We start from the raw sequence: 24,756 nt of genomic DNA, 5'->3' as shown, positions 1-24,756 counted from the left end.
TTAGGAAGTGGTCAGATTTAGCTATATGATTTAATAATCACACGTCAATATACAACTCTCACCATAAATTATTACTTAGCAATTTTCCGCTATTCAGCTTTAAGAAGTGTGCATTTTTGTGTCCCTCTCCTGTCCCAAGCACCCAGAGCTCATTCAGTCCTAGCTACACCACTGATCAGCCCTCAGAAATGAGATTCAGAACTTCGGGACATGATGGGGGGGGGGGGGTTAATTTCTACTTTTTATCTATGGAGGTAGTTGTGTTACTTTTGCTACTTTGTAAAAGAAAAGAACCCAGTTATAAGTTTTTTAAAAAAAACTGGCAGGAGGACAGCAACACTAGAAGTAATTGAAGGATGTGTGTTGCTATAATAGCTCAAACCTCTTTCTTACCTGCATGCGATCCAAAATGAAGGAGACAGACTCCTTGCACAACACTTACTCCTGTGCTTGAATAACATTTCGGACTAAGCCCGTCGGTGCTGAATGCAAGCCAACACGTAATGCATTTGGATGCATTTCAATAGGACCCTTAGCAATAGGATGCTGTAGTTTATTAAATATGTGCAACAAGGTCATTAAGCCCCCTCTAGTGAAGGCCAAAAAGTGATCTCAAAAGGTAAAGTATAAGACAAAGAAGACGACACAGGTAAGGTACTCCCGAGTTTGTCTGTCAAGCCCCTTCCCTTGTTTAAAAGCAGACTGAAAGCCTTCAATCCTTAGCCCTACTCCTCTGCCCTCCAACCCAGCCAGCTGATTAACTGTTCCCCTTAACTGTATCTATTGTCTGCCTTGGCTGTTTAGATTGTAAGCTCTTTCGAGCAGGGAACGTTTTCTTTGTGACTCTGTACTGCACTGCGTACGTCTTTGTAGCGCTATAGAAATAATTAATAGTAGTAGTAGTAGTGTGAAGAGTTTCAGCCTTTGGGAAGCAGAGCTGAGATTGTGATGTCATAATGCCTCATTCCACCAATGCCTAAGAGCCAACCTCATCAGTGATGTCACAATGGCTCGATTGTCCTGTACTCCCCTCTGCCCACCAACCCAGCAAGCAGATTAAACGCTCCCCTTAACCGTATCCATGACATCCTGTTTGTCTATCTTGGCTGTTTAGATTGTAAGCTCTTTCGAACAGGGACTGTTTTCTTCTTTGTGACTCTGTGCAGCGCTGCGTGCGTTTGCTGTTAAAAGGGGAAGGGAGTGGGACTTGTATACTGCCTTTTTGTAGTTTTACAACCCCACGCAAAGCAGAGACTCAAAACATCAGTGTACACTTTTATGCATGTCCACAAGTTATTTTAGTTGAAGTGATATCTGTTAAGTTTAATTATTAAAAAAAAAAATAAAAAACTTGGATGGAGGAGTTGTATAAAATAGTGTAATTGAAGGGATGCAAGGCTAGAGTTGACCTGGGGCACTTAATAACCAAGCGCCAGCTCTGCTCTCCCCCATAAACCTCCTGGCAGCAGCACAATTAAAGGACAACCACCAAGACGACAGTGCAAGTACAGATTTTTCAATTGGTTTGGAAGTAAAACATTAGTTTAAGGTTAAATGATATATATTTGCTTTCCATTCTGGAGTGGATGCAATTGATTTCTACAGGCTAAAATAGCAGATCTCTGCCAAGAGTTTTTATTTCATTAGGAAAACGATATTAGCAGCATCTGAGATCATGTAACAGGCAAAACAGAATGCCAGAGATGTGCTTACTGCTAGTGCCCCATATTGAATGCTTAACCAGTTGCAGATGGCTTATGGAAGAAGAAAAAAAAAAATTGTGAAATTGCAGGAATTAGATTCCTGAACGGAGGTATCCAGGTCTATTTTTTAAGACTGTACCTCATTATACCACCAAGCACGGCACAAGATTCTGTTTCCCCCCCCCCCCCAAAAGGACTGCACCAATGTCCTTTCCCCGCCTCAAATGCGGCCTTGCATTGTTTAAAACCAAAATTGGGGTGGGGGGATGTTAATGACACGAAAAAGAATCCAAGTGTCAACTGTTAGTACTAAAGACTGCTTAGCTGGTAGCCAAGCGCTGACCAGGAAACCAATTCACATCAGTCTGTCGAGAGAAAGCCAGTTGTGGGTATGCGTACAACAATTGGTCTAAGATCAATCAGAGGACGTGAAATCAATTAAAACCAGCTTACTTTTTGGAACTGGAACAATTCACACAACTTTGAGTTCGATCTCTATTCATGTCAGCACTCCCACAATGCAATACTTAAGCTCGGGCTGTAAAACGGGGAACACTGCTACCATCAGGGCAACGTCTAGCCAACACTAAGTAGTTCCACATTTAATTAAAAAGACATATAGTATACCCTTTGTTGACCCAGATTGTCTGGTCACTTTTTAAGCACCGTACTGCAATCGTTTTCCGATTGAGAACTTCCCCCCCCCCCCCAAATTGTGCACTCTCGTTGGAAAAACTGTAAAACTAGTATCAGTTTACTAATTCTTAACTTCCTCAGAATACCTTAAGTCCCTTTTAAAACAGTTTTTTTTTGTTTGTTTACACTATTAAATTCATTCGTCAAATAGTACAAAGTAAATCATTTCAAATATTGTATTTTTTAATTTTTTTTTTAGCTGCCCTAGGTGGAGGCGAGATGTTTAGATGTATGCTTACCCGGAAAAAAAAAAAAAATCTAAATAACATGCTAAATTCTATCTACAAGAAAAAGTGTAGTAACACCTGTTGTCCACATGAGTGCTGTAAAGGTATATATTCCACAGCAACATTGTTGAAAGTTCCAAATATACATCATCACTAATGTTCTCTTACAAAGAAAGTAAAATGCACAAGTCTTTTCTAAACAAGCAATAAAAATATAACACTGTTCCAAAAGATTTAGTTGCAAAAAAAATAATAATACAGTAATAAACTGAAAAAACACAACATAATTGGATAGTATCTTAATTTGCAGGTGGTTTTAAGCCAAATGTGGCCAAGACTTGAGCAAACAAAATGTAGAAAGATAACACACTAAAGCGTATACAGTACTTAGATCTTATACAGTGCCAGAACATGAAATATGATCTGTTATTTCGAGTGGTAAGATACGTCAGCTTATCTACAACCCATGCAAATTTTGTACATGATAAAACACAAAGGGAGCAATTTTAACATAGGTGCTTATATTTTTAGGAATGCTTATACATTAAAAAAAAAAAAAAAGTCACCCAAGTGCCTTTCATGAAAGCAGTTCCTACAGTACCAATCCTCAAGGGCACAAAAATTCTCACCAGCTCAGAAACGTGTTTAAACGTGCCCCTGTAAATGTATGCATGCACTTGTATTCATCCCTGCTTATAAAACTTTATGAATTTGTATATACATGATCCACTGCCTGTATGTAAAACATGCTTTCCACGTGGAGAGTGCTTTATAAAATTACCCCTACCCCCAAATGGGTTGATTTACCCACAAGTCTGAAGCCAAAGCACCCACTAGTACCAGCTCTGCGGATTGCTCAGTATTGGGAAGTAGGAAAGGTTTAACTACGAAACTCATCATGCCCATATACAAACAGGGCAATTGGGTAGGTGAAACCCTACTGATGGGCCCGCATCTACTATAAACAGTGTTTCTCTCAACTTGGTTCTTCTGTACCCCCTTGCCAGACAGATTTCAGGATATCCACAATGAATGTGCATGAAAGAAACTTGTATAAAATGTATGCAAATCAAGTTTATGCATATTCATTGTGAATATCCTGAAAACCCGACTGGCAAGGGGGGGCACTCCAGGACTAAGTTGAGAAACACTGTTTAATCACCCTTATGCTGATGTATGGCAGTTCATTTATAAATGCTAAATAAAACACAATCAAGTGTCCCAAGCAATGTATCCCGCACCTATCACGCCGTATATCACTTCTGGTACGCTGTTAAAACTTTAAAATGTCTCTTCTTGCTTATAAAAAGCGTAATATAAATATGGCCAAAGTGCATACAGTTGAAAGGGAGGAAATGATAAACTCTTGTCACTGAAAAACGCAGGGTCACTTCTCCACAAGCTAGTTGTAAACAAATCACATCACGGGTCGGATAAAACGTTTATATCACGGGAAAATCAGGACCTATTAACCCAAGAGTATCAAAATCAATATGTATATCGTCAAGTTCGAGAGCTGGCTCAGTACACAGAAGTCGTTTATATATATATACAAGGCTGCTCCTTGTGACCCTGGGCAAGTTGCTTAATCCCCCCATTGCCCCAGGTACATTAGCTAGATTGTGAGCCAGCCGGGACAGACAGGGGAAAATGTTCGAGTACCTGAATAAATTCATGTAAACCATTCTGAGCTCTCCAGGGAGAACGGTATAGAAAATTAAAAAAATATATAGATCTATATGTTTTTAAAGCCTTACAAGAAGATTGCTGTACAGTTACTCTCAAACCACCACCGTGTGAGAAATCACAAGATCAATAGCTTAAGTCACTTGATCCATCCCTCGGTGGTACGGCAAGAATCATTCGTCTTGCCCAGTTAGCCGATATGGTATGGTACAGTATGGTGTCACCGTTAGAAAGCAGAAATCAAAGTAACATTCCCAGAAACAGACCCCCCCAAACTAAAGTGGTGGTGACGAGCCTTGCACCGAATTACATCATTGTGACTGTCTCAGGCTGATACAGGAGCCAGTTGTATGGGCGCCGAGCACACCCAAAATATTGGGCAAGCTTCTTATGTCCAGGGAGAAGCTATATTGGGGAAGGGGTAAAACGCGGACCTTACAGACCTCGCGGATCTAAAACCGCAACGTCCTTAAAACTCCGAGGTCCGTGCCACTTTTGAGGTCCGTGCCACTTTTGAGGTCTGTGCCACTTTTGAGGTCCGTGCCACTTTTGAGGTCTGTGCCACTTTTGAGGTCCGTGCCACTTTTGAGGTCAGTGCCACTTTTGAGGTCCGTGCCACTTTTAGTCTCTGGCTCTGACAGAGCTCTATGACAATTTAGCTCCGACGGATCCTAGCATAGGGAGGAGAGAGCATTAGGATCCGTCAGAGTTAAATTGTCATAGAGCTCTGTCAGAGCCAGAGACCAAAAGTGGCGCGGACCTCGGATTTTTAAGGCTGTGACGTGCAGTTCAGATCCGTGAGGTCCGCGAGGGAGTCGGGGGCCTGAGCTGAGCTGCAGGGAAAGTGAAGGCGGACTTGTCAATGCACAGACCTCGGATTTTTAAGGACATGCGGATTTAGATCCGCGAGGTCCGTGTTTTACCCCTTCCCGCTATAGGGAAGGGGTAAAATAGATCCGCGAGGTCCGTAAGGTCCGCGAGGTCCGCGTTTTACCCCTTCCCACTATAGGGAAAGGGTAAAATAGATCCGCGAAGTCCGTAAGGTCCGCGTTTTACCCCTTCCCGCTATAGGGAAGGGGTAAAATAGATCCGGGAGGTCCGGGAGGTCCGCGAGGTCTGCGTTTTACCCCTTCCCGCTATAGGGAAAGGGTAAAATAGATCCGCGAGGTCCGTGAGGTCCATGTTTTACCCCTTCCCTATATTGTGGTTTTGTTTGGGGGGTGTTTTTTTTAAATCCCTAATCATTTTGAAATGTGGCGCCTATACTCACTAGCTAACATCGAGTTCTCCAATTTTCTAATGGGAGAGGAAGCTCAAGGGCTTCATAGCTTTTAGTCTAGAAATTAAAAACAGCTTTATTTTATAAATCGCCAGCCCCTGCAGACCATTCCGTTTTATGTTTTTGCTCTGCCACCAGCCTCGGGCAGATATGTTTAGATTCTCAGGAAAGGAAGAAAAAAAAAAAAAAAAAAAAAACCCTAAAAAACTTCCCCAGACTACAAACCATTCGGGGACTGTAATTGCAGAGCTGGTGACACCGAGTAGGAAGCTAAATTCAATAATCCGTCACATGTAGAGCGCGCCAAGACGGTTGTTGTAATTATGAATTTGCAGCAGGCAAAACATTTTCCTACCTATAATTAACGTATTTCCTTCAATTTGGTGAGCTACCCCCCCCCCCCCATGTGTTTCCTTTTAGCGCAGGGCTTGAATAACACAAAGCTGTCAGACAGCTTAATGCCCTTACCACTTATGGGCCTGTCTCTGAAATGATTTGTAGCCCACCTGCTAGCAGAGCACGCCACTCACTTGCAGATTTGTCCACACTTTTCTTAACCCGGGAAAAACTCCTTTTTCTGTTAAGATCACTAACTCTGCATGCGCGCAAAGACATCGCGTTTTGCAATGCCATTTCAACGCGTACGTCGTTTGTACGTACAAAGGGAGTCTCGAAGCCCGAACCGGTCTACTGAGAAAGGTGCAAGAAGGAGCTAGGGCAAGCGGTTCACTGGGGTAGGGGAGAGCGTCACGTGAGACCACCTGAATCGAAGTCGCTACTTTTGGTGAGAAAAAAACAGACACCCCCCCGCCTCCCCCCCGGAAAGCCGATGTTTGTACAAACTGCGTATTTCTTAGCGCACTTGCTACTGACCTCTCTTGCTCCTTCTCCAGCGGTTCGCTTGACAGTGGCTGTAGTCCATACAATTCAAGATGAGCAGAGCGCATGAAAAGAGCCGAAGCTGCATCTGGGCGGCTGGAGGTCGTAATAGAGCAGAGAAAGAGACACCAATGCCAGACTGGTCTTAGGTAAAGTGCAGAAAATCTTTTTCTGGGGTGGAGGATAGGAGGGGGCTTAGAGTGAGGGAGGACCAGTGAAAGGCTCGGATTTCAGCTGTGACAGGGTCTCACGGCAGAGGAATTGTTGAGGGGGGGTGGGATTCAGGTAGAAAGCTCTCTCGTCCAAGAGACATCTCGGCTGAACTGGAATAACTTCAGCAAGCATCTCCTTCATAAACCTGAGAGAAAAAAAAAAAAAAGCCTTAACAAGCTGAAATGTTTAGAGAAGAACCCCCCTCCCCCCCCCCAACAAAACAACAACCCATTAGACGATTTCAATAGTGCTACAATAGTGTTTTCAATAGATCGTTCCCATTAGACGATTTCAATAGTGCTACAATAGTGTTTTCAATAGATCGTTCCCATTAGACGATTTCAATAGTGCTACAATAGTGATTTCAATAGATCGTTCCCATTAGACGATTTCTATAGCGCTACAACTTCAAAGTTCACTGATGGCATATTGTAGACGGCGGAATCCAGTGTTCCTGTGTGTGCATCTGGCTGAACTCGCGTGTGCACACAACCGACTTTCAATTAGCCCCGAACACATTCACCTGTTCTTCGTGCTCCCCAGTCGGTCCCCGGAGCCCTTTAACAGGAGGGGGGGGGGTCCCCTCTAGATAACGACTTACCTCTTTCAGTCACGCAAAGACCATTCTCCCTTTTTATTAATCCTGGCCCCCACCCTCGGTGCATTATAAGAGTCGGGGGTGCAAGCAGACCAGCCCCCCCCCCCTCCCTCGCAACACGTGTGGTCAGCGGTGAATAAAAGTTTTCGTCCGCGTTGCCAAAATCACTTGTCCGGCTGCTCGGGGTTTCTTTGCAAATATGCGGTGGATATGAAAAGTTTATTTCCTGCACATATTTTTCGTAGTCTTCCGATAAAAACAAACTTGCCCCGGGCTGAGGGGACTTATTTTATTATTCTAATCCCAAAACTCTCCGCTTCTTTTATATATATATATGTATAATTTATACAGTTCCTGACCAGATGAGCTGACAGCGTCTGCCAAGATAAAGCGCTGTATTTTGTGCTTGGAGATCCCCCCAATGAAGATGTAAGTGAAGTAGCCCGTGGCAGACGCTGGGGGTTTTCAAGACGTAGGTGGTGCTGTTAGAACACAGCAAGCTCCACTCGCCGGAGCCTGAGGTTCCCGCAGGGTCCTAAAGGCCCACCCGTGTCCAGGGATCCCCGAGGCCACTGTTCTGACCCCCGAGGCAAACGCAGCTGGATGCCGCCTCGTACCCAGGCTCAGTGCTTCGGTGCCGACTAGGACAGGGGTAGGCAATTCCGGTCCTCCAGAGCCCGAGCCAGGTCAGGTTTTCAGGCTATCCACAATGAATATGTATGAGATGGATATGCATGCGCTGTCTCCTTGAGATGCATATTTATTGTGGATAGCCTGAAAACCTGACCTGGCTCCAGCTCTGGAGGGCCGGAATTGCCTACCTCCCCCCCCCCCCCCCCCTTACTAGGATAATTCCGACAAACCGAAATATAATTTAAAAAAAGAAAGAAAAATACAGCAAGGAAGAGGTAATGGTATTCCAAAGCCTCCCACTGAAATACAGACTTTGTACGAGGAAATGCCTATCATTTCTTGATAATTTAAAAATTGTCCTGATGCAGTAGTTGGGGGGGGGGGGGGGGAAGTGGTTTGGCAGAACTGGTACCAAGGTGGTATCTATCCCCTGAAATAGCATCTGGTCTCAAACAAACGGCATTGGAGTCGCACAAAAATAATTTACCGAGCGAGATCAACTAGGGTCTGTGGCATTGCACCAGGAATGAAACTGAGAACTAGATGAGTTTAATGATTCTTATACATAACTCTCAGTTAACCGGCACCCATGGGGATTGATAGTTTCTGGTTGCTTGAGAGTTACTATAAAAATAGGCCTAACTAATACTGGTACTCAGAGTCATTTAAAATTCAGCAGCTTGACTGATCTTTGGACTGAAGAAGTGGGAACACATAAGCCCCTACTATCAAAAACTCCATTGGCTGCCTCTAGAGGCACGAATCCTGTTTAAGTTCTCTTGTCTGTGTTATAAATCAATATTTGGTCTGGCCCCCACTTACCTAGTTTCCCATTTTAATCTGGCAAGTTCTTTTAGGCCCAAACAAAGAATGCATCTGTTCACCTATACGACAATAACGGCCTGCCACTACAAAAGATTCTTGGGCAGAACTCTTGCCTTCCAGGCAGGCAAATGGAACGATTGGCTTAGTAACGTTATCACGCTCTCCTCATCCTACTTCAATTTTAGAAAACTGGTATAAAACAAGTTTGTTCAATCGATTTGTAAACTAAGATTCTATACTGCTCTACTTGTTCAACCAGTAACCCTAAGAACTATATAGTTTTCCAATTCTTTCATTATGTAATATTGTATTATTGACTTTGATTGTAACCTCTTCGCTGATTGTCCAGTGCTTCTTGCTGTAAACCGCCTCGAACTTCCATGGCTTTGGCGGTATATAAGAAAAAGAATAAATTATTATTATTATACTCCATACAATAAACTGTTCCAAACTATCAGCCATGTGGTAGGCAAAGCATTGGCATACTCAGATGGGGCATGCCAAGTTTACACTTAAATTTCTGCCCAAAATTGATTTTATTTTCATTTAAAGTATTACAGTATTTCTTACAATTTTTTTTCTAGTTGCATGAAAGTTCTGGTTAATTGAATTCCAGTTAGCAGAGAGTCTACTGTATATATAAAGTGGTACCTCAGAATCTGAACGCCCCAGAACTCAAAACAACTTGGAATCCAAACTATTTTTTAAACTAAATTTTGTCCCGGAATCCACACACTGCTTTGGAATCTGAACTTATGGGAACTGCAAGTGTTGCTCAGCCCAAAACTTCCTTTCCGACGCAGCTTCCTGTTTCTGCCTGGGCGGTTCGCGTCAGAGGGAAGCTTTGGGCTGAGCACCACTTACAGTTGCCCGATCTATGCCAGTGGGGGTCCGATCTTGCTGTCTATGCCGGTGAGGGCCCAAGCTTGCTGTCTATGACGGTGGGAGCCCCGATCTTGAGGGACCAAGGAACGGATTAATCCAGTTTCTATTATTTTCAATGGGAAAAATTGTCTTGGAACTCGAATGGGGTTCTGGAATGAATTAAGTTCAGATTCCAAGATACCACTGTATTTATATTGCATCAATAACCATTTTAATTCACAGGATTATAAATATTTTCCCATTACTTTGGTATTCTGTTATTTTTCAATTGCCAGTTTTGGTCCTCTGACAAAATTTGTTTAGAAGGTCTGTCATTGGCTATGGTGCGACTTTTGAGTAATCACAAAAATACTGGAAAATACCACTTCTGTAGAACAATACACATCTGTATTGTTGATCCCTTACACTGTAGGGCTTACTATGCGGCCTCAGAGATGGAGCCTACGCACAGCAACACAATCACAAGCTGAGATGATCCGCGTAGATATAATACTCCTGCTCCAATTATTGGCCAATGATTGGAGCAGGAGTATTATATCTATGCGGATCATCTCAGCTTGTGATTGTGTTGCTGTGCGTAGGCTCCATCTCTGAGGCCACATAGTAAGCCCTACAGTGTAAGGGATCAACAATACTGATGTGTATTGTTCTACAGAAGTGGTATTTTCCAGTATTTTTGTGATTGTTACATATACCGCTGGGTTGTATGATTTTAGGTTTCATTCTAGCGACTTTTGAGTAATCAGAAATCAATGCTCCTGATCCGGGGGCCCAATGTTTTGGAATGCTCTCCCTTTATTTTTATGCCAAATTAACTTGCTTTTAAATTTAGAAAAGGGGTGAAGACTTTGCTATATGAGTGCTTTTTTGGTTTAAGCTCTGAGAATGTCTGATTTTTTATTTTTATATTTTGTTTGTATGTTATTTTGTCCCTCACCTAGATTTGTGGATAAGCGTGTTATAAATAAATAAATGATTTAACAGCCCTGAATACATTAAGGGTTCCTTTTACTAAGGCGTGCTAGCCATTTTAATGCACGTTAAATGCTAACATGTGCAAACACATGGACACGGCGCACATTAACATTTAGCTCATGCAAATTTTTAGCGTGAGCTAAAACTGCTACCATGCCTTAGTAAAAGGACCTCTAAATGTTTTGATTTCTATGACCCAAAAATTATCATTGTATCACCCTATTATAAATTCTAACAAAGTTGGTCCTGACTTTCAGCCTAGTCTGGAAGAAAAAAAAAAAAAGGGTAACCGCAATTCAGTCTAGAATGGTAGCAGAATGTGCAAGGAGTATACTTAATATTAGGAATATACATTCATTTGAAACCACTTGGGAAATGTCATTTCATGTATGTTGGTCCTGGAGTACCCTTTTGCCAGTCATATTTTCGGCATACATAAGAACATAAGAATTGCCATCTCCGGATCAGACCCTGGGTCCATCAAGTCCGGTGATCCGCACACGCGGAGGCCCCCGCAAGGTGTACCCTGGCATAGTTTTAGTCCCCATATCACTGTATGCTTCTCAAGGGAGATGTGCATCTAATTTACCCTTAAATCCTAGAACGGTGGATTCTGCAATTACTTCCTCTGGGAGAGCATTCCAGGTGTCCACCACGCGCTGCGTGAAACAGAACTTCCTGATATTCGTCTTGGCCTGTCCCCCCTCAGCTTCAGTCTATACCCACAATGAATATGCATTTACTTGATTTGCATATACTGCCCCCAATATTTGCAAAATTCTTTCATGCATAGGGTTACCAGACATCCAGATTTATGCAGATATGACCTCTTTTTAGAGGTAATGTCCGGGCATCCAGACAGCTTTTTAAAACCTGCACAATCTTGACATCATCAATATGCACCTAGATAGCAGAATGTCACTAAAAATAATAGGAACCCCTGTCTAAAAGGAAGCTCCTGTGGCTCAGTGGTTAAATGCACTTCTTCCATCTTCTACAGGTCATAGGTTCAAATTCACATAATACATTTTATCATGTGCTTTTCTTGAGTAATGCATTATTAAACTTCATTTTTCATTATTATCAAAAAGGAGTCCTCTACACCAAAAATAATAGAAGGCTTAGTATGCAACATTTTTTTTTTTTTTTTTTCATGTGCTTTGATTGAGGAACACAAAGGCCAAAAGAGGAACTGGACAAATGTTGAAGGTACATGTTTGATATTTATCCTAGATAAATAACTGTGTATGAATCAAGAGGATATAAGCTTGGCTTTTGAATTGACATGTGGTTTAATATCTGACTGTGTGTGGTGCAGTGGTTAGAGCTACAGCCTCAGTACCCTGAGGTTGTGGATTCAAACCTTTCACTGTGCCTTGTGACCCTGGGCAAGTCACTTGAACCCACCAGGACAGTAGGGAAATATGATAAAGTATATATATATAAATAATTAAAATATAAATAAATAAAATATAATTGGGGTTCTTCTGTAAAATTGGGCTGCCTTCTGCATGCCATTTTACTGCATACAATTTTAATGTAAAAAAAAACTGCATAAAATTGCCATTCTAATGACATCATAATTACATTACATTAGTGATTTATATTCCGCCATTACCTTGCGGTTCAAGGCAGATTACATAAGAATTGTCATGATATTGCTAATACATAAGGCAGATTACATAAGAATTGACAAGGTAGTTCAAGATGGATTACATAAGAATGGTAAGTAATGGTAAAATGCGATATTATAGATGTGAAGATATCTATGCGACACCTAATCGCACTTAGCGTTGTGCTCCTGGACATCTAACCGACACCTATCTTTTAGACATCCTTTGCAGAATTTGCCCCATAGTGTCTAAAGTTTCTGGAACCCTTCCCAAAAATATTCTGATGTCTGGCCACTGAAATACTGCTCTGCTGCTGCAATCGCCTCTGAATCACTCGAAAATGATCACCCTTGCAACCTCTTTTTAAGGTCTGGAAACAGAAAATAGTTAGATGGAGCAAGATCTGATGAGTAGGGTGGATGGTCTATGCAATGAAACCCCAACTGTGTCAAAACATTCATTGTTTTGCCAGTCTTGTGAGCCGAGCTCTACTCCACATCAACACGGATTTACCAGGGGAAGGTCCTGCCAATCAAATCTGATTGACTTCTTTGATTGGGTGACCAATCATCTAGATGCCGGTGAGTCCCTTGACGTGATATATTTGGACTTCAGCAAAGCTTTTGATAGCGTCCCACACCGCAGGCTGTTGAACAAACTAAAATCGATGGGATTAGGAGATACATTCACTACATGGGTAAGGGATTGGCTAGATGGTAGGCTTCAAAGGGTGATGGTAAACGGTACCCCCTCCAAAACGTCAGCAGTGATGAGTGGAGTACCTCAGGGCTCCGTCTTGGGGCCGATTCTATTCAATTTATTCATAGGAGATTTGACCCTAGGACTTAGAGGAAAAGTATCACTGTTTGCCGACGATGCCAAACTATGCAACATAGTTAACAAAAGCAGTGTGCCTGACTTTATGACGCAGGACCTAAAACAGCTTGAACAGTGGTCATCAACTTGGCAGCTAGGCTTTAATGCTAAAAAATGTAAAGTAATGCACCTAGGCAAAAAAAATCCACACAGAACTTACACACTAAATGGTGAAACCTTGTCCAGGATCACGGTGGAACGGGATTTAGGAGTGATCATTAGCGACGACATGAAGGCTGCCAATCAAGTGGAGAAGGCTTCGTCCAAAGCAAGACAAATGATGGGCTGTATCCGTAGGGGTTTTGTCAGCAGAAAACCTGAAGTCATAATGCCACTGTACAGATCCATGGTAAGACCTCATCTCGAATATTGTGTTCAATTCTGGAGACCACACTACCGAAAAGATGTGTTGAGAATTGAGTCGGTTCAGCGAATGGCTACCAAGATGGTCTTGGGGCTCAAGGATCTCATGTATGAAGAAAGGTTAAAAAAACTGCGGATGTACTCACTGGAGGAGCAAAGAGAGAGAGGGGACATGATTGAGACCTTTAAGTATATTACTGGGCGTATAGAGGTGAAAGATGATATCTTCAATCTTACAGGGCCCTCGGTAACCAGAGGACACTCGCTGAAAATCAGGGGAGGGAAATTTCGGGGTGATGCTAGGAAGTACTTCTTCACCGAAAGGGTGGTCGATCACTGGAACGAGCTGCCTCAGAGGGTGATTGAGGCCAGTAGCGTGTTAGATTTCAAGAAAAAATGGGATATTCATGTGGGATCTCTAGGAGAGTAAGAGTAAGAATCAGGGAGTGAATCATTGGTATGGGCAGACTCGATGGGCTATAGCCCTTTTCTGCCATCAATTTCTATGTTTCTCTGTTTCTATACAAACTTAAGGTTTAGTTTAGTTTAGTTTTGGTGCATTGTCTTGCAAAAAGAGAACTCCTTTCCACAGCTTCCCTCTCCTTTTATCTTTCAATGTCTCCTTTAATTGGCACAGCAAGTTACTGTAGTATTCTGCATTAACTGGCCCCTTGGAAGATAGTCGGTCATTACAACACTTTTGTGATCCCAAAACACTGTGGCTATGACTTTTCCTGCTGACTTTTGGGTCTTGAAATTTCCTTGGTCTTGGAAAACCTGAGTGCTGCCATTGCATGGACTGTTGTTTTGTCTCAGGATCATAGTGGTATACGGTAATCATGTTTCTTCATTGGTAACTAGTTATTCCAAAAGGTTGGCACTACCTCACTGAAAATGCAGCAAAATTCGATGTCTTTTCTTGTCAGCATTCAAACATTTGGGCACTCACTTGGCTGACAGCTTCTGCATACCTAGCTGTTCGTAGATTATACACCCAACACGTTCCCTGGATCTCCATAGTGTCTCGGCAATTGTTTTAGCAGATATTCATTGACCTGCCCAAATCGGGTCATGGACATAGTTAACAATTTCAGGAACGGACACTGTTTGAGACCTCCCAGACCTTGCTCCAGTTTCAGTCTTGGACATCTCCTTGCTGAAAGTTTTCACACCACTTCTTTACTGTGGAGTACGACAGGTAATTTGTCACTTCATACATTCATGGATTTCCTGTGGAGTTTTCTTCTGCGGGAATAGGAACTTCATGACGACTCAGAGTTCCACACTTTTCATTGACATGGTTCAATCAACGCTCTGAAACAATGTCAAAAAACATAGCATTATAAATTGATGCTTAGCAAAATGAAATGCTCTTTTCAACTACAGTGGTAAAATAAAGCTCAAAATTTAGGAAGAAGTTTGAGCTGAGAAATTTTCAGCATCCGCTCATAGTGCAGATAAGAAATCTTTTAAATAAATACATATTTTCAGATCATTGTAACTGCAAACTTTGATCTTTAGGATCATCTGGTCCCACGCAATCCTTTTGCTGCAGAAATATAAACTACAACTGTGGGTTGCAGTTTCTTTCATCCTTCATTTCCCACTTCCCACTTTCATTTTTTTTTGTTCAATCTGTTTATTGTGATTTATCAAATATGAACAATGTAAAACAGTTACAATTCACGAAAGTCTTGCAAAACATGAAACAAAACTATCAGGAATATCTTCTATTAGTGGCGTACCAAGGGGGGGGGCGTGGGGGGCGGTCCTCCCCGGGTGCCAAGCCCTGAGAGGGTGCTCACAGTCCAGTCTGGTTCCCCCCCCTCCAGCGCCGGGTGTCGCGTCTGGAAACAGCCTGCAGCAAGATTGCGATGCCAGCGTTCTTTGCCTGCTTCGGCTGTTTCCTCCGCCACGGTCCCGCCCCCCCCTCTGACATCAGAGGAGGGGCGGGACCGCGGCGGAGGAAACAGCCGAAGCAAGCAAAGATCGCTGGCATCGCGTGATCTTGCTGTAGGCTGTTTCCCCAGGGAAGTGAAGCGGGGAGGCCGGGGGAATGAGCAGTGCTTCGTGGTGGTGGTGTGGGGCCGAGCGGTCCTTTGAGGTAATAGGGGGGGATCAGCAGGCCTTCGGGGTGGAACGGGCAGGCAGACCTTGTGGAGGGGGGGAGACAGGCCATCAGGGGGACAGGCCTTCAAGGGGGGACAAGCAGGCCTTCGGGGGGGGGGTGACAGGCCGTTGGGGGGGTGCAGGCCTTCGGGGGGGACACAGGCCTTCAAGGGGGGGACATGCCTTCGAGGGGGGTGTAGGTCTTCGGGGGGGGTGCAGGCCTTCAGGGGGGCAGGCCTTCGAGGGGGGTGTAGGCCTTTGGGGGGTGCAGGCCTTCAAGGGGAACAGGCAGGCAGGCAGGCCTTCAAGGGGGGCAGGCCTTCGAGGTGGGTGTAGGCCTTCGGGGGGTGCAGGCCTTCGGGGGGGTGCAGGCCTTCAAGGGGGGGGAAAGGCCTTCAGGGGGGCAGGCCTTCAAGGGGAACAGGCAGGCAGGCCTTCAAGGGGGGGACAGGCCTTTGAGGGGGTGTAGGCCTTCATGGGGGGTGCAGGCCTTCAAGGGGGGGGACAGGCCTTCGGGGGGCAGGCCTTCAAGGGGGGACAGGCCTTCGGGGGGGTGCAGGCCTTCAAGGGGGGGACAGGCCTTCAGGTGTAGAAGTACACGGAGGGAAGGGGTAGGGGTTGAAAGAGACGTGCATATGCCGGACTTTGGGTGGGAAGAAATAATGGGTCTGAAAATAGAGGAGAGAGAGAGAGAGGTGATGGACATGGGTTTTAGGGAGGGAAGGAACAGAAAGGGAGAGAAGTTGGACACAAGGGATGGTGTGGAGGGGGGGATAGAGATACTGATTAGGAGGGTAGTTGGGAAAAGAAGGGAGAGATGGTGGACCCTTGGGTGGTGGGGAAGGAGGGAGAGCTGCTGGATGAAAGGGTAGTTAAGAAAAGGTGGATCTGTGGAGGGAGACAAAAAAAGGAAAGATGCCAGACATCCGGGGGAGGGAAGGGAAATGGAAGGGGAGGACAGAGATGGCAGATGGATGGTTAGCACGGAGAAAGAAGGAGACCCTGGCAAGTAAGTTATCAGAAGACAACCAGAGCCTTGGACCAACAAGATTTGAAAAATAACCAGACAACAAAAAGGTATAAAAACTAATTTTATTTTCTGTTTTGTGATTACAATATGTCAGATTTGAAATGTGTATCCTGCCAGAGCTGGTGTTAGACAGCAAACGTGAGCTAGGATTTAACAGAGAGAGGAAAAGTCCTTTTTGTTTCTTTATTTTATTTACACCACAGCGCCAGTGTGGTTAGGAGAAGCCAAAGGGGGGTGAAAAAGCTATAAAATAAACCCACCAGGATGTTTGAAAAAAACACCCAATTGGGCAGGAAAATCGAATCGATAAACCAATTCAATAGGCTGAATCGAATCGAAATTTTTTTTTCCTGAATCTGGCAGCACTAGTTTGCGCTACTGTCTTAGACTTTAGGACCTGGGATTGGGGAGAGATGGCATCCTCAATACTTTATAATGCAAGTGAAATGAGGATTTGGTCAGATTTTTGAAGGGTCTGCACTCTGCAGAAGAAAAATATTGTATAGGCCGGGGACATAAGACAGCAGGAAATGGGAACTTTTCTTCCTTCTATTTTTGTGAATGGCAAGGCTGAGGATGTCAGAGAGTTCAGTTAAAATATGTGCTTTATAAGAAAATATAATAATGTGTTTTATAAAGTTTATAACATTGCTGGCCTACCCGGTGAGGTGTTCCTAGTGGTGGTGGTTGCAGCGTGTCAATGTGTTGAGAGGAAGAGGTGATCTGGGAAATTCTGCTGAGCAAACTCCGGGCCCATTTCCACCCCCAGTTAGTCCACTCCACTCAACTGGTTCACACACTGAGTGGGTCTTTGGGTGTTGTTCCTGGGTAGTTGTTTTGGGATCTCTTCCAATGGTTTGTCAGTATCTCCTTCTGGTCCAAGGAAGGAAACTTTGTTAATCTTAGCACTGACCTACAGAATATGTTTGTAACAGCGCTGCTTGTGTGACATTAGTCTATGTAGTGATCGAAAGATAAAACCAGACCTTTGCACATTTTTGCACCATATGGTGGGTGTATGAGGAGATTCACATTTCCTGCACAGATAAGTCCGTGTGAAGTTACCTTGTGCTGTATTTGACATCTAGCAAAGTCTCTGTTTGGAAGGAAAGATCTCAGCTTAAAAATGAAGTGGCCAGAAGGTATGGTAAAAGCAGATAGCGTAGCTGGTTTTAAGAAAGGTTTGGACAAATTCCTGGAGGAAAAGTCCATAGTCTGTTATTAAGACATGGGGGAAACATCTGCTTGCCCTTGATCGGTAGCATGGAATGTTGCTACTCTTTGGGTTTTGACCAGTTACTAGTGACCTGGATTGGCTTCCATGAGAATGGGTTACTGGGCATGATGGACCATTGGTCTGACCCAGTTAGACTATTCTTATGTTATGTTCTCATCTGTAGGGGGCCTTTGTTTTCACTTCTTATTTTAATTTATTTTTTTTCTGAGAACTTATCAGTGTTTTTTATAATGGGAACAAAAATGGAAGAAAATTAATGTGTGTGGAATGGGGGGGGGGGGGTAACTAATTTCTTCAGCTAAATAATTCAATCCACCTCAACCAGACATAGGAGAACTCACGCACCATTCACACACCCTCCAACCAAAAACGTCAAAAGAAAAAAACAGTTCGACAACCTCCTAGCCATTTGAGCTGCAACACTCAACCCCCAACTCTACAACCTATTGACCTCGACCACAAACTACAAAACCTTCAAAAAAGAAATAAAAACCCTTCTATTCAAAAACACATAAAACTGAACTAACACAATCAGAACTGTCCCAAGCATCACCTGCAACTACTCCATATGTACTTCTGATGTCATGACAATTCAGACATAATTTATGTTATGTTATGGTATGTTTGGAATAATGGTTACATATATGAGGTTCAATAAAAGAAAATTTTCACTGCCTGTTTCTATTATGACCATTTATTCAGTTTCATGGTTATTACAAAAAATATTTTTTTACATGGGGGGGTGTCAAAAAATTATGGGCTCCGGGTGCCACATACCCTAGGTACGCCACTGCTTCTATAGCATTACAAAATATAAGTACATAATTATAATTCATGCAGATAAATGTCAACGGGCTGCCAGATTTTTTAAATAGAAAATTCCAAACTAATTAATATTCTCTAACAGAAAATAAAAGTAGTTCCCAATGTTTGGTGTCTCCGGCTTGATTTTCTGGCTGTCTCTCTAGTTTTATTTCTCTTTCATTGTCCATGTTTTTATTTTTCTTGAGGTGTTTTTCCCTCTGTCATCTTTATCTTTGTTTCAACAACAAATATTTTAATATGTCCTCTTCCCTTTCAAGTTTCAAATTTTATTAGGATTTTATACACCGCCTATCAAGGTTATCTAAGCAGGTGCTCAAGTATTTTCCCTATCTGTCCCGGTGGGCTCACAATCCATCTAACGTACCTGGGGCTATGGAGGATTAAGTGACTTGCCCAGGATCACAAGGAGAAGCACGGGTTTTGAACCCACAATCCCAGGGTGCTGAGGCTGTAGCTTCAACCACTGTGCTACACACTTCCTTGTTCCTTCCCTCTTAGTGCTTCCCAAATTCTTTTTTAATGGGGTGACTCAATTTCATTCATTGAAATGTTCATGGTGTTTATCTTTATTTTCTGTTGTTTTTTTTACCCACACATCCGGGGGGGGGGGGGGGAGCGAGAGGTGGGTATATCTTTTGTTTTGGTATTATTCCTGATGGTAATGATGGATGGGGGAGGGAACTTTTATCTTTTGTATAGATACTGATTGATTATAAGTGCTTGGTTGATTATCATTATTTGTATATAAATTGTATTGCACTTTTTGTTGGCATTTAAAACTAAATAAAGTTCATGTGATTCTGAATGGTAGTGGAATTGCTTTAAAAAAAAACAACAAACAAATGTAATAAGAGGCACATTCATTATGTTTCTTATAAATTCAAAAACATATACAAACCTGTGTTTTTCTAAAATATCATCTGATATATTCACCGGGCCAAAGACATGCGGGCTTAAAAGTTGTGATACAGCTTTTCAAACCTTCTTCTGTAGCACAGTTACTGTGCCATGTGGTCAGACAGAAGAGAATGGTGGAGGTAGGTGGGAGGGTGTCTACAGGTTTAAAGTTGAGGTTTGTGTATATGAGCGAGTACCATGATCATCATAAGCATGCAAGTGATGTAGATGGGTGGGTGTGTGACTGGATACAGTTTGTTTGAATGGACGCAGCACAGGAGTCACTCTTTCCCTCCCCTGGTCTCCATTCTCTCTCCTTACAATTCTTTGGGTTCCTTTTACGAAGGTGCGTTAGGGCCTTAACGTGCGGGATAGCGTGCGCAAGCTGCTACTGCCTCCTCTTGAGCAGGCGGTAGTTTTTTGGCTAATCCAATGCGTGCGCTAAAAATTCTAGCGCACCTTCGTAAAAGGAGCCTTTTGCTTCTGCCTGCTTCCACCCTCCTCTCCTTCTTGCCCTTTCCTTCTTTTCTGTAGCCAATCATCCTCTAAATCTACCTCCTTCTTCCCATTCCTCACATCTCCTCCTTAATGCTCTATCCCCTCTTTTTCAGCCTCCCACCATAGGTTCATGCCTGGCTGGTCCAAGGGTACAGTATATGATGCCCCAGATGAATCTTCAGGCCAGTGGCATAGCCAGAAGACAATTTTTGGGTGGGCTAACAAGATGGATGAGTGGGCACTAGAGTTGCCAACTTTTCAGAAGATAAACGCCCACCAATGTATGTACCATACCCTTTCCCAATCCCATTAACTTCAATGAGGGTAGCAGTGCAAGCTTTAGTGGCTGCAGGTCACACTAAGAGCTAGGGGATATCCAAGAGACTGAACTCTTCTGTACCCATTGAGCCATAGTCTCCCAACACACATATGATTCCCCTATATCAGTGCTTGTCAATTCTTTTATGACAATGACCCTATAATAGTGGCCAAATAAAATTGTGTCCCCTCCTCTCCCTATGGGGAACTGACCCAAGTTGAGATCCCCAAATGTGAGTTTTGTGACCCCCATCTGGAGTCCTAACCCACAGTTTGGGAAGTTTAGCCCTATATAGTATTGAAGCCAAATACATTCTGCATCCACAATACCCCTTGGCCCTCCCCCAAGAATAGATGCAGAGCAGACCTAGGGCATTTTCCCATAAAACTAACTAGAATTTTATCTCTAGTATAATCTCAATAACAGACATGGAGAGGCATTGTTGATAGTGCGTCTAAGTCCGACTTTGGATGTGTCCCACAAGATGTCCATTTTTTTTTTTTTTTAGGACATTAACTTTTTTGGCCATTTTCAAATACAAAAATGTGTGTGTTCAAAACATCCTAATCCAGATCATTTGGATATGGGAGGGGCCAGCATAGTAATGGATTGGCCACACAGATATCCCAACAGAACATTGGGGCTCCTTAGAGGGCACTGCTGTGAACTTCACATTAAGGGTGTCAGATGTATATCTCGCTATATGCCTTTAAAGAGCTAATATATATCATAATTAAAAAGGTTTTTTTTGATATTTTTTTCAATATGAGAACCAGGTTTTGAAAAACCATAGGCAGTTTCAATAAGGGAATTATAACCCTATATCAAGAAGATCTTCATATGAACGTGTGAATAGCATAATTCACTCACGGTAGCAATCCTCATTGATCTTCCTTGAATCTGCTAATTCTCTTTTAATGTTAAGTTTAAACTACCTTTAGTATTTAACTAACTTATAGTGCAGTGCAGGGGTTTCACACCAGTTTTTCCAGTATTTTCGCCAATAATGCAAACTTCCTGTCTCCGGTCAGAAAGAAAAGACCTAAACCACGAGTAAACTACCCCCTGCATCCCAACAACAACTTAGTCACTGCAACAAGATTTTATGATCCAGGGGATCAAAGGCAGTGGAAATGTCCGGGGATACCATGATATATTAATTCCCTTTGTCAAATCCGCACATTATCTCATCAATCAACGATACCAACAGAGTCTCTGTACTATGTCCAGGTCTCCCCATGCATTCCACAACACACTAGAGTCAACATTTCCCCTAACATGTCACTTTTCCACTACATTCTTTCACTTATCACACCGACCTTGGCATCTTAAATCTGTGACTATTAGAGCATTATGGGCCTGGGTCCTCCTGTATACAGTTCACTAGCCCACCCATCAGGTAATGCCACACACCTGATGCTCTACTAGGCTTCCCCATACCAGATACCGCTGTTCTAGACCCAGGTAAGTACCTATTTGTTCTCATTTTTGTGCGGTGTAAGGGGTCCGTGAGCACTAGAGGAGTGGGGGGGGGTGTCTTACCTTGATAAATGCAGTGGTCACCTGGTCAGTTTGGGCACCTTTAAGGCATTTAGATGTTTCTAGAAAAGATCTAGCTCCGAACATCTAAGTTCCATCCAGGACGGCTTGCAAAACGTTTATTGCTGCAAGACATCCAAGTCTAACCTGCCCTTATACATATCCAAAGCCCACCCATAATATGCCTTCACCACGCTTAGCTTGAGCTCTAGACACAAAGAGGCTGGGACACCTCATTAGATGTCCAGAAAGGTGGTTTTGATTATGGACACCTGGACAACCTGGTGATTAGGTCTTCCATGTGCCAATTTAGGATGCTTTTGGGACATTCATATTTTTTGATTACGAGTCCCATCGTGTGAAGTAATTCAAGTCACTCAGAATATAGATCAAATATATCATGCCAGCACTAACTTCCAAAAGAAGAATCCTGCCTATATTATTTTAGGGCCTTAAATATTACAGTGCATCCTTAAAATATAAATTCATCTAACAAGAAAACTGAACAAACAAAGCTATTATTTCAGAATGCTACATCGAAAATTCATACTAACTGAATATCTTGGTCATATAAACATAACATAAATACCAAATACCGAATAGATGACCACAAAGTATAAACGTGGAGGGGCATAATAAAAAAAAACGTCTAAGTCCCTTTTTGGCCTAAGGCCTTAAATGTTGAAAGCAGAAGCAGGGAAAGTGTCCACAACCAAAATAAACGTCCTTGTTTTGATAATGGTCTGCCTCTACATTCAGCTGTTTAAACGCCCAGACCACCACTACGTCTACACTTGTACCTAAACGACATCTACATTTATACCCCATAATGAACCAAAAAAACGCCTAAGCCCCAAACATCCAACACAAGGGCTTTTAGGCGAAGGAGGAGCAAGTCCTTGGTCTAAAAGCTGGAGTCTGTAACAGGTGTCTGTCAAAAACAACACCGGTTACAGATTCCACCCCAACCCCCCCCCCCCACGACATCGGGGCAGGAGGGAACCCAAGCCCCCCCAATTACGGTTGGGCAGGAGGGAACCCAAACCCTCCTGCCCCACCAACTGCGGCACCCCGCGACAACATCGGAGCAGGAGGGAACCCAAGCCCTCCTGCCCTGCCGATTTAACATCAGGCCAGGAGAGAGCCCAAGCCCTCCTGACCTCTCGCCCCCCACCCACTACACAATCGGGCAGGAGGGAGCCCAAACCCTCCTGCCCAGGCGGACCCCCTATCCCCCACCCACCACTACAATACGAGCAGGAGGGATCCCAGGCCCTCCTGCCCTCAACACAACACCCCTCCTCCCAACATCCGCCCACCAAACTCCCGATTGGCCCCCCCACCGACCCGTGACCCCCCCCACCCCCACCCCTTTCCCTGTACCTCAAATCGTTGGCCGGACAGACGGGTGCCAAGCCCGCCCTTCCAGCAGGCCAGCCAGCTCCAGAATGGGGCCGGATTGGCCCAGGTGTCTGAGACCCCGCCCACAGGTGGGGCCTGAGGTGCTTGGGCCAATCAGAATAGGTCCAGGAGCCTTAGGCTCCTCCTGTGGGTGGGACCTTAAGCACATGGGCCCAACCCACCCACGGGTCGCGGCAGTTTGGGTAGAGGGGTGATCGCATCACGGTAGGGGAGATGAGGCATCGATCCTGCCGTGATAGTTATGGTGGGTGGGTGGGTAAGTTGAACTGATCGCGCCAGCAGCCATCAGCTCAGCGGCCCCTTTTTTGGCACTTAGACCTGTCTAAGTCAAAAAGGTATGTGCCAACTAGGCAACCTGCCTAAGGTTTTAGTTATACCTGCTGCACGCCTAGTTGTAGGTCAGCCCACCGCCCGTCCTTTCCCCTCCTCTAAACACACCTCTTTTCTCTCTGTGCGTTTAGTGGCAGGGGAAAGGCCTAAGCTGGTTTTAGATACGTCTACAAACCAGCTTTGGTTATGGGTACTTGGACGATCAGGCTTTTTGATCATCCAAGTAGCCATTTAGAACACTTTTTAGACGTATTTTTTTTATTATTATTATGAACCCCATAAATTAGACCAAAACCCCAAGAAGCCAGACCTCACATGAATTATAACACCAGAGATATATGTCCTCCAATACTGTGCAAAAAAGAAAAATGGCATATGCCAGGGATGGTGTTGAGAAGTACAACTAGGGCAACTGTCCTTGGCCTCCTGGTCAGTGTGGACATGTCCCAAGCCTGCCAGAACCTGAAGAAGGTACAGCGAGGGTGATAATTTGTTTTCAATCCCATTTTACTCAAAGAGCTCAGAACAGGTTACAGGTTAAAGTTAGGCCATAGTTTCAACTATATAGTTAAAAGTGCAAAGTAGGTCAACTATATAGTTAAAAGTACAAAGTAGGTCATTGTTGGTTCTTTGTTTTGTCCCGGAAGTTGCATTAGACCAGTGTTCTTCAAACTTTTTACACCTATGGACCAGTGGAAATAAAAGAATTATTTTGTGGACCGGCACCAGACCCCGACCATCTCTGCCCAATCCCACCCTAGACCCCGCCCCCATAACAGTACTAATTGTAACATTATTTTTTCCATTCATTTTTCATATATACACACACAATATAATCTTATTAACAACACATAATGGTTAATCACCAAATTAAACCACACAAAGCACACTGTATGCTTCTCAACATTCATTCATACCAGAACACAGATAACCCCATGCAAATACAGGACCAAAAACTAAAAGTACTAATATATACAAAGGAAACCCTAAGATTCAAGACTCTGCATGCAGTACAACCCCTAGAGAAAAAGAAGTAAATGCATTTCTTCCTGAACAGTGCAAAATAGTAAATTCTCAAAACTGACACAATTCAATCACT

At 43.5% G+C, this 24,756-nt stretch overlaps 1 protein-coding gene across 5 annotated transcripts in view; it reads right to left on the bottom strand.

Moving 5' to 3' along the window:
• The window catches only part of RSPO2 (R-spondin 2), a 226,913-nt gene extending 219,193 nt beyond the window's left edge, over window positions 1-7,720 (bottom strand). Inside the window, exons 1-2 of one of the 5 annotated variants that reach the window (XM_033929967.1) lie at window positions 7,641-7,720; window positions 6,465-6,828 (exon numbers count right to left, since the gene is read on the bottom strand). In XM_033929967.1, coding sequence (XP_033785858.1) covers window positions 6,465-6,558 — 94 coding nt within the window. In that variant the 5' untranslated portion in view covers window positions 6,559-6,828; window positions 7,641-7,720. Of the gene's footprint in view, window positions 1-6,097; window positions 6,241-6,464; window positions 6,829-7,206; window positions 7,237-7,284; window positions 7,453-7,640 lie in introns of those variants that run through there. The other 4 variants (XM_033929968.1, XM_033929969.1, XM_033929966.1 and 1 more) reach the window with 4 other exon arrangements.
• Window positions 7,721-24,756: the final 17,036 nt, after the last annotated feature.

Source organism: Geotrypetes seraphini, chromosome 2 (genome assembly GCF_902459505.1).
Source record: "Geotrypetes seraphini chromosome 2, aGeoSer1.1, whole genome shotgun sequence".
Classification (NCBI taxonomy): domain Eukaryota; kingdom Metazoa; phylum Chordata; class Amphibia; order Gymnophiona; family Dermophiidae; genus Geotrypetes; species Geotrypetes seraphini.
Note: the sequence above shows the minus strand (reverse complement) of the source record. Positions and strands in the feature narration are given on the sequence as shown.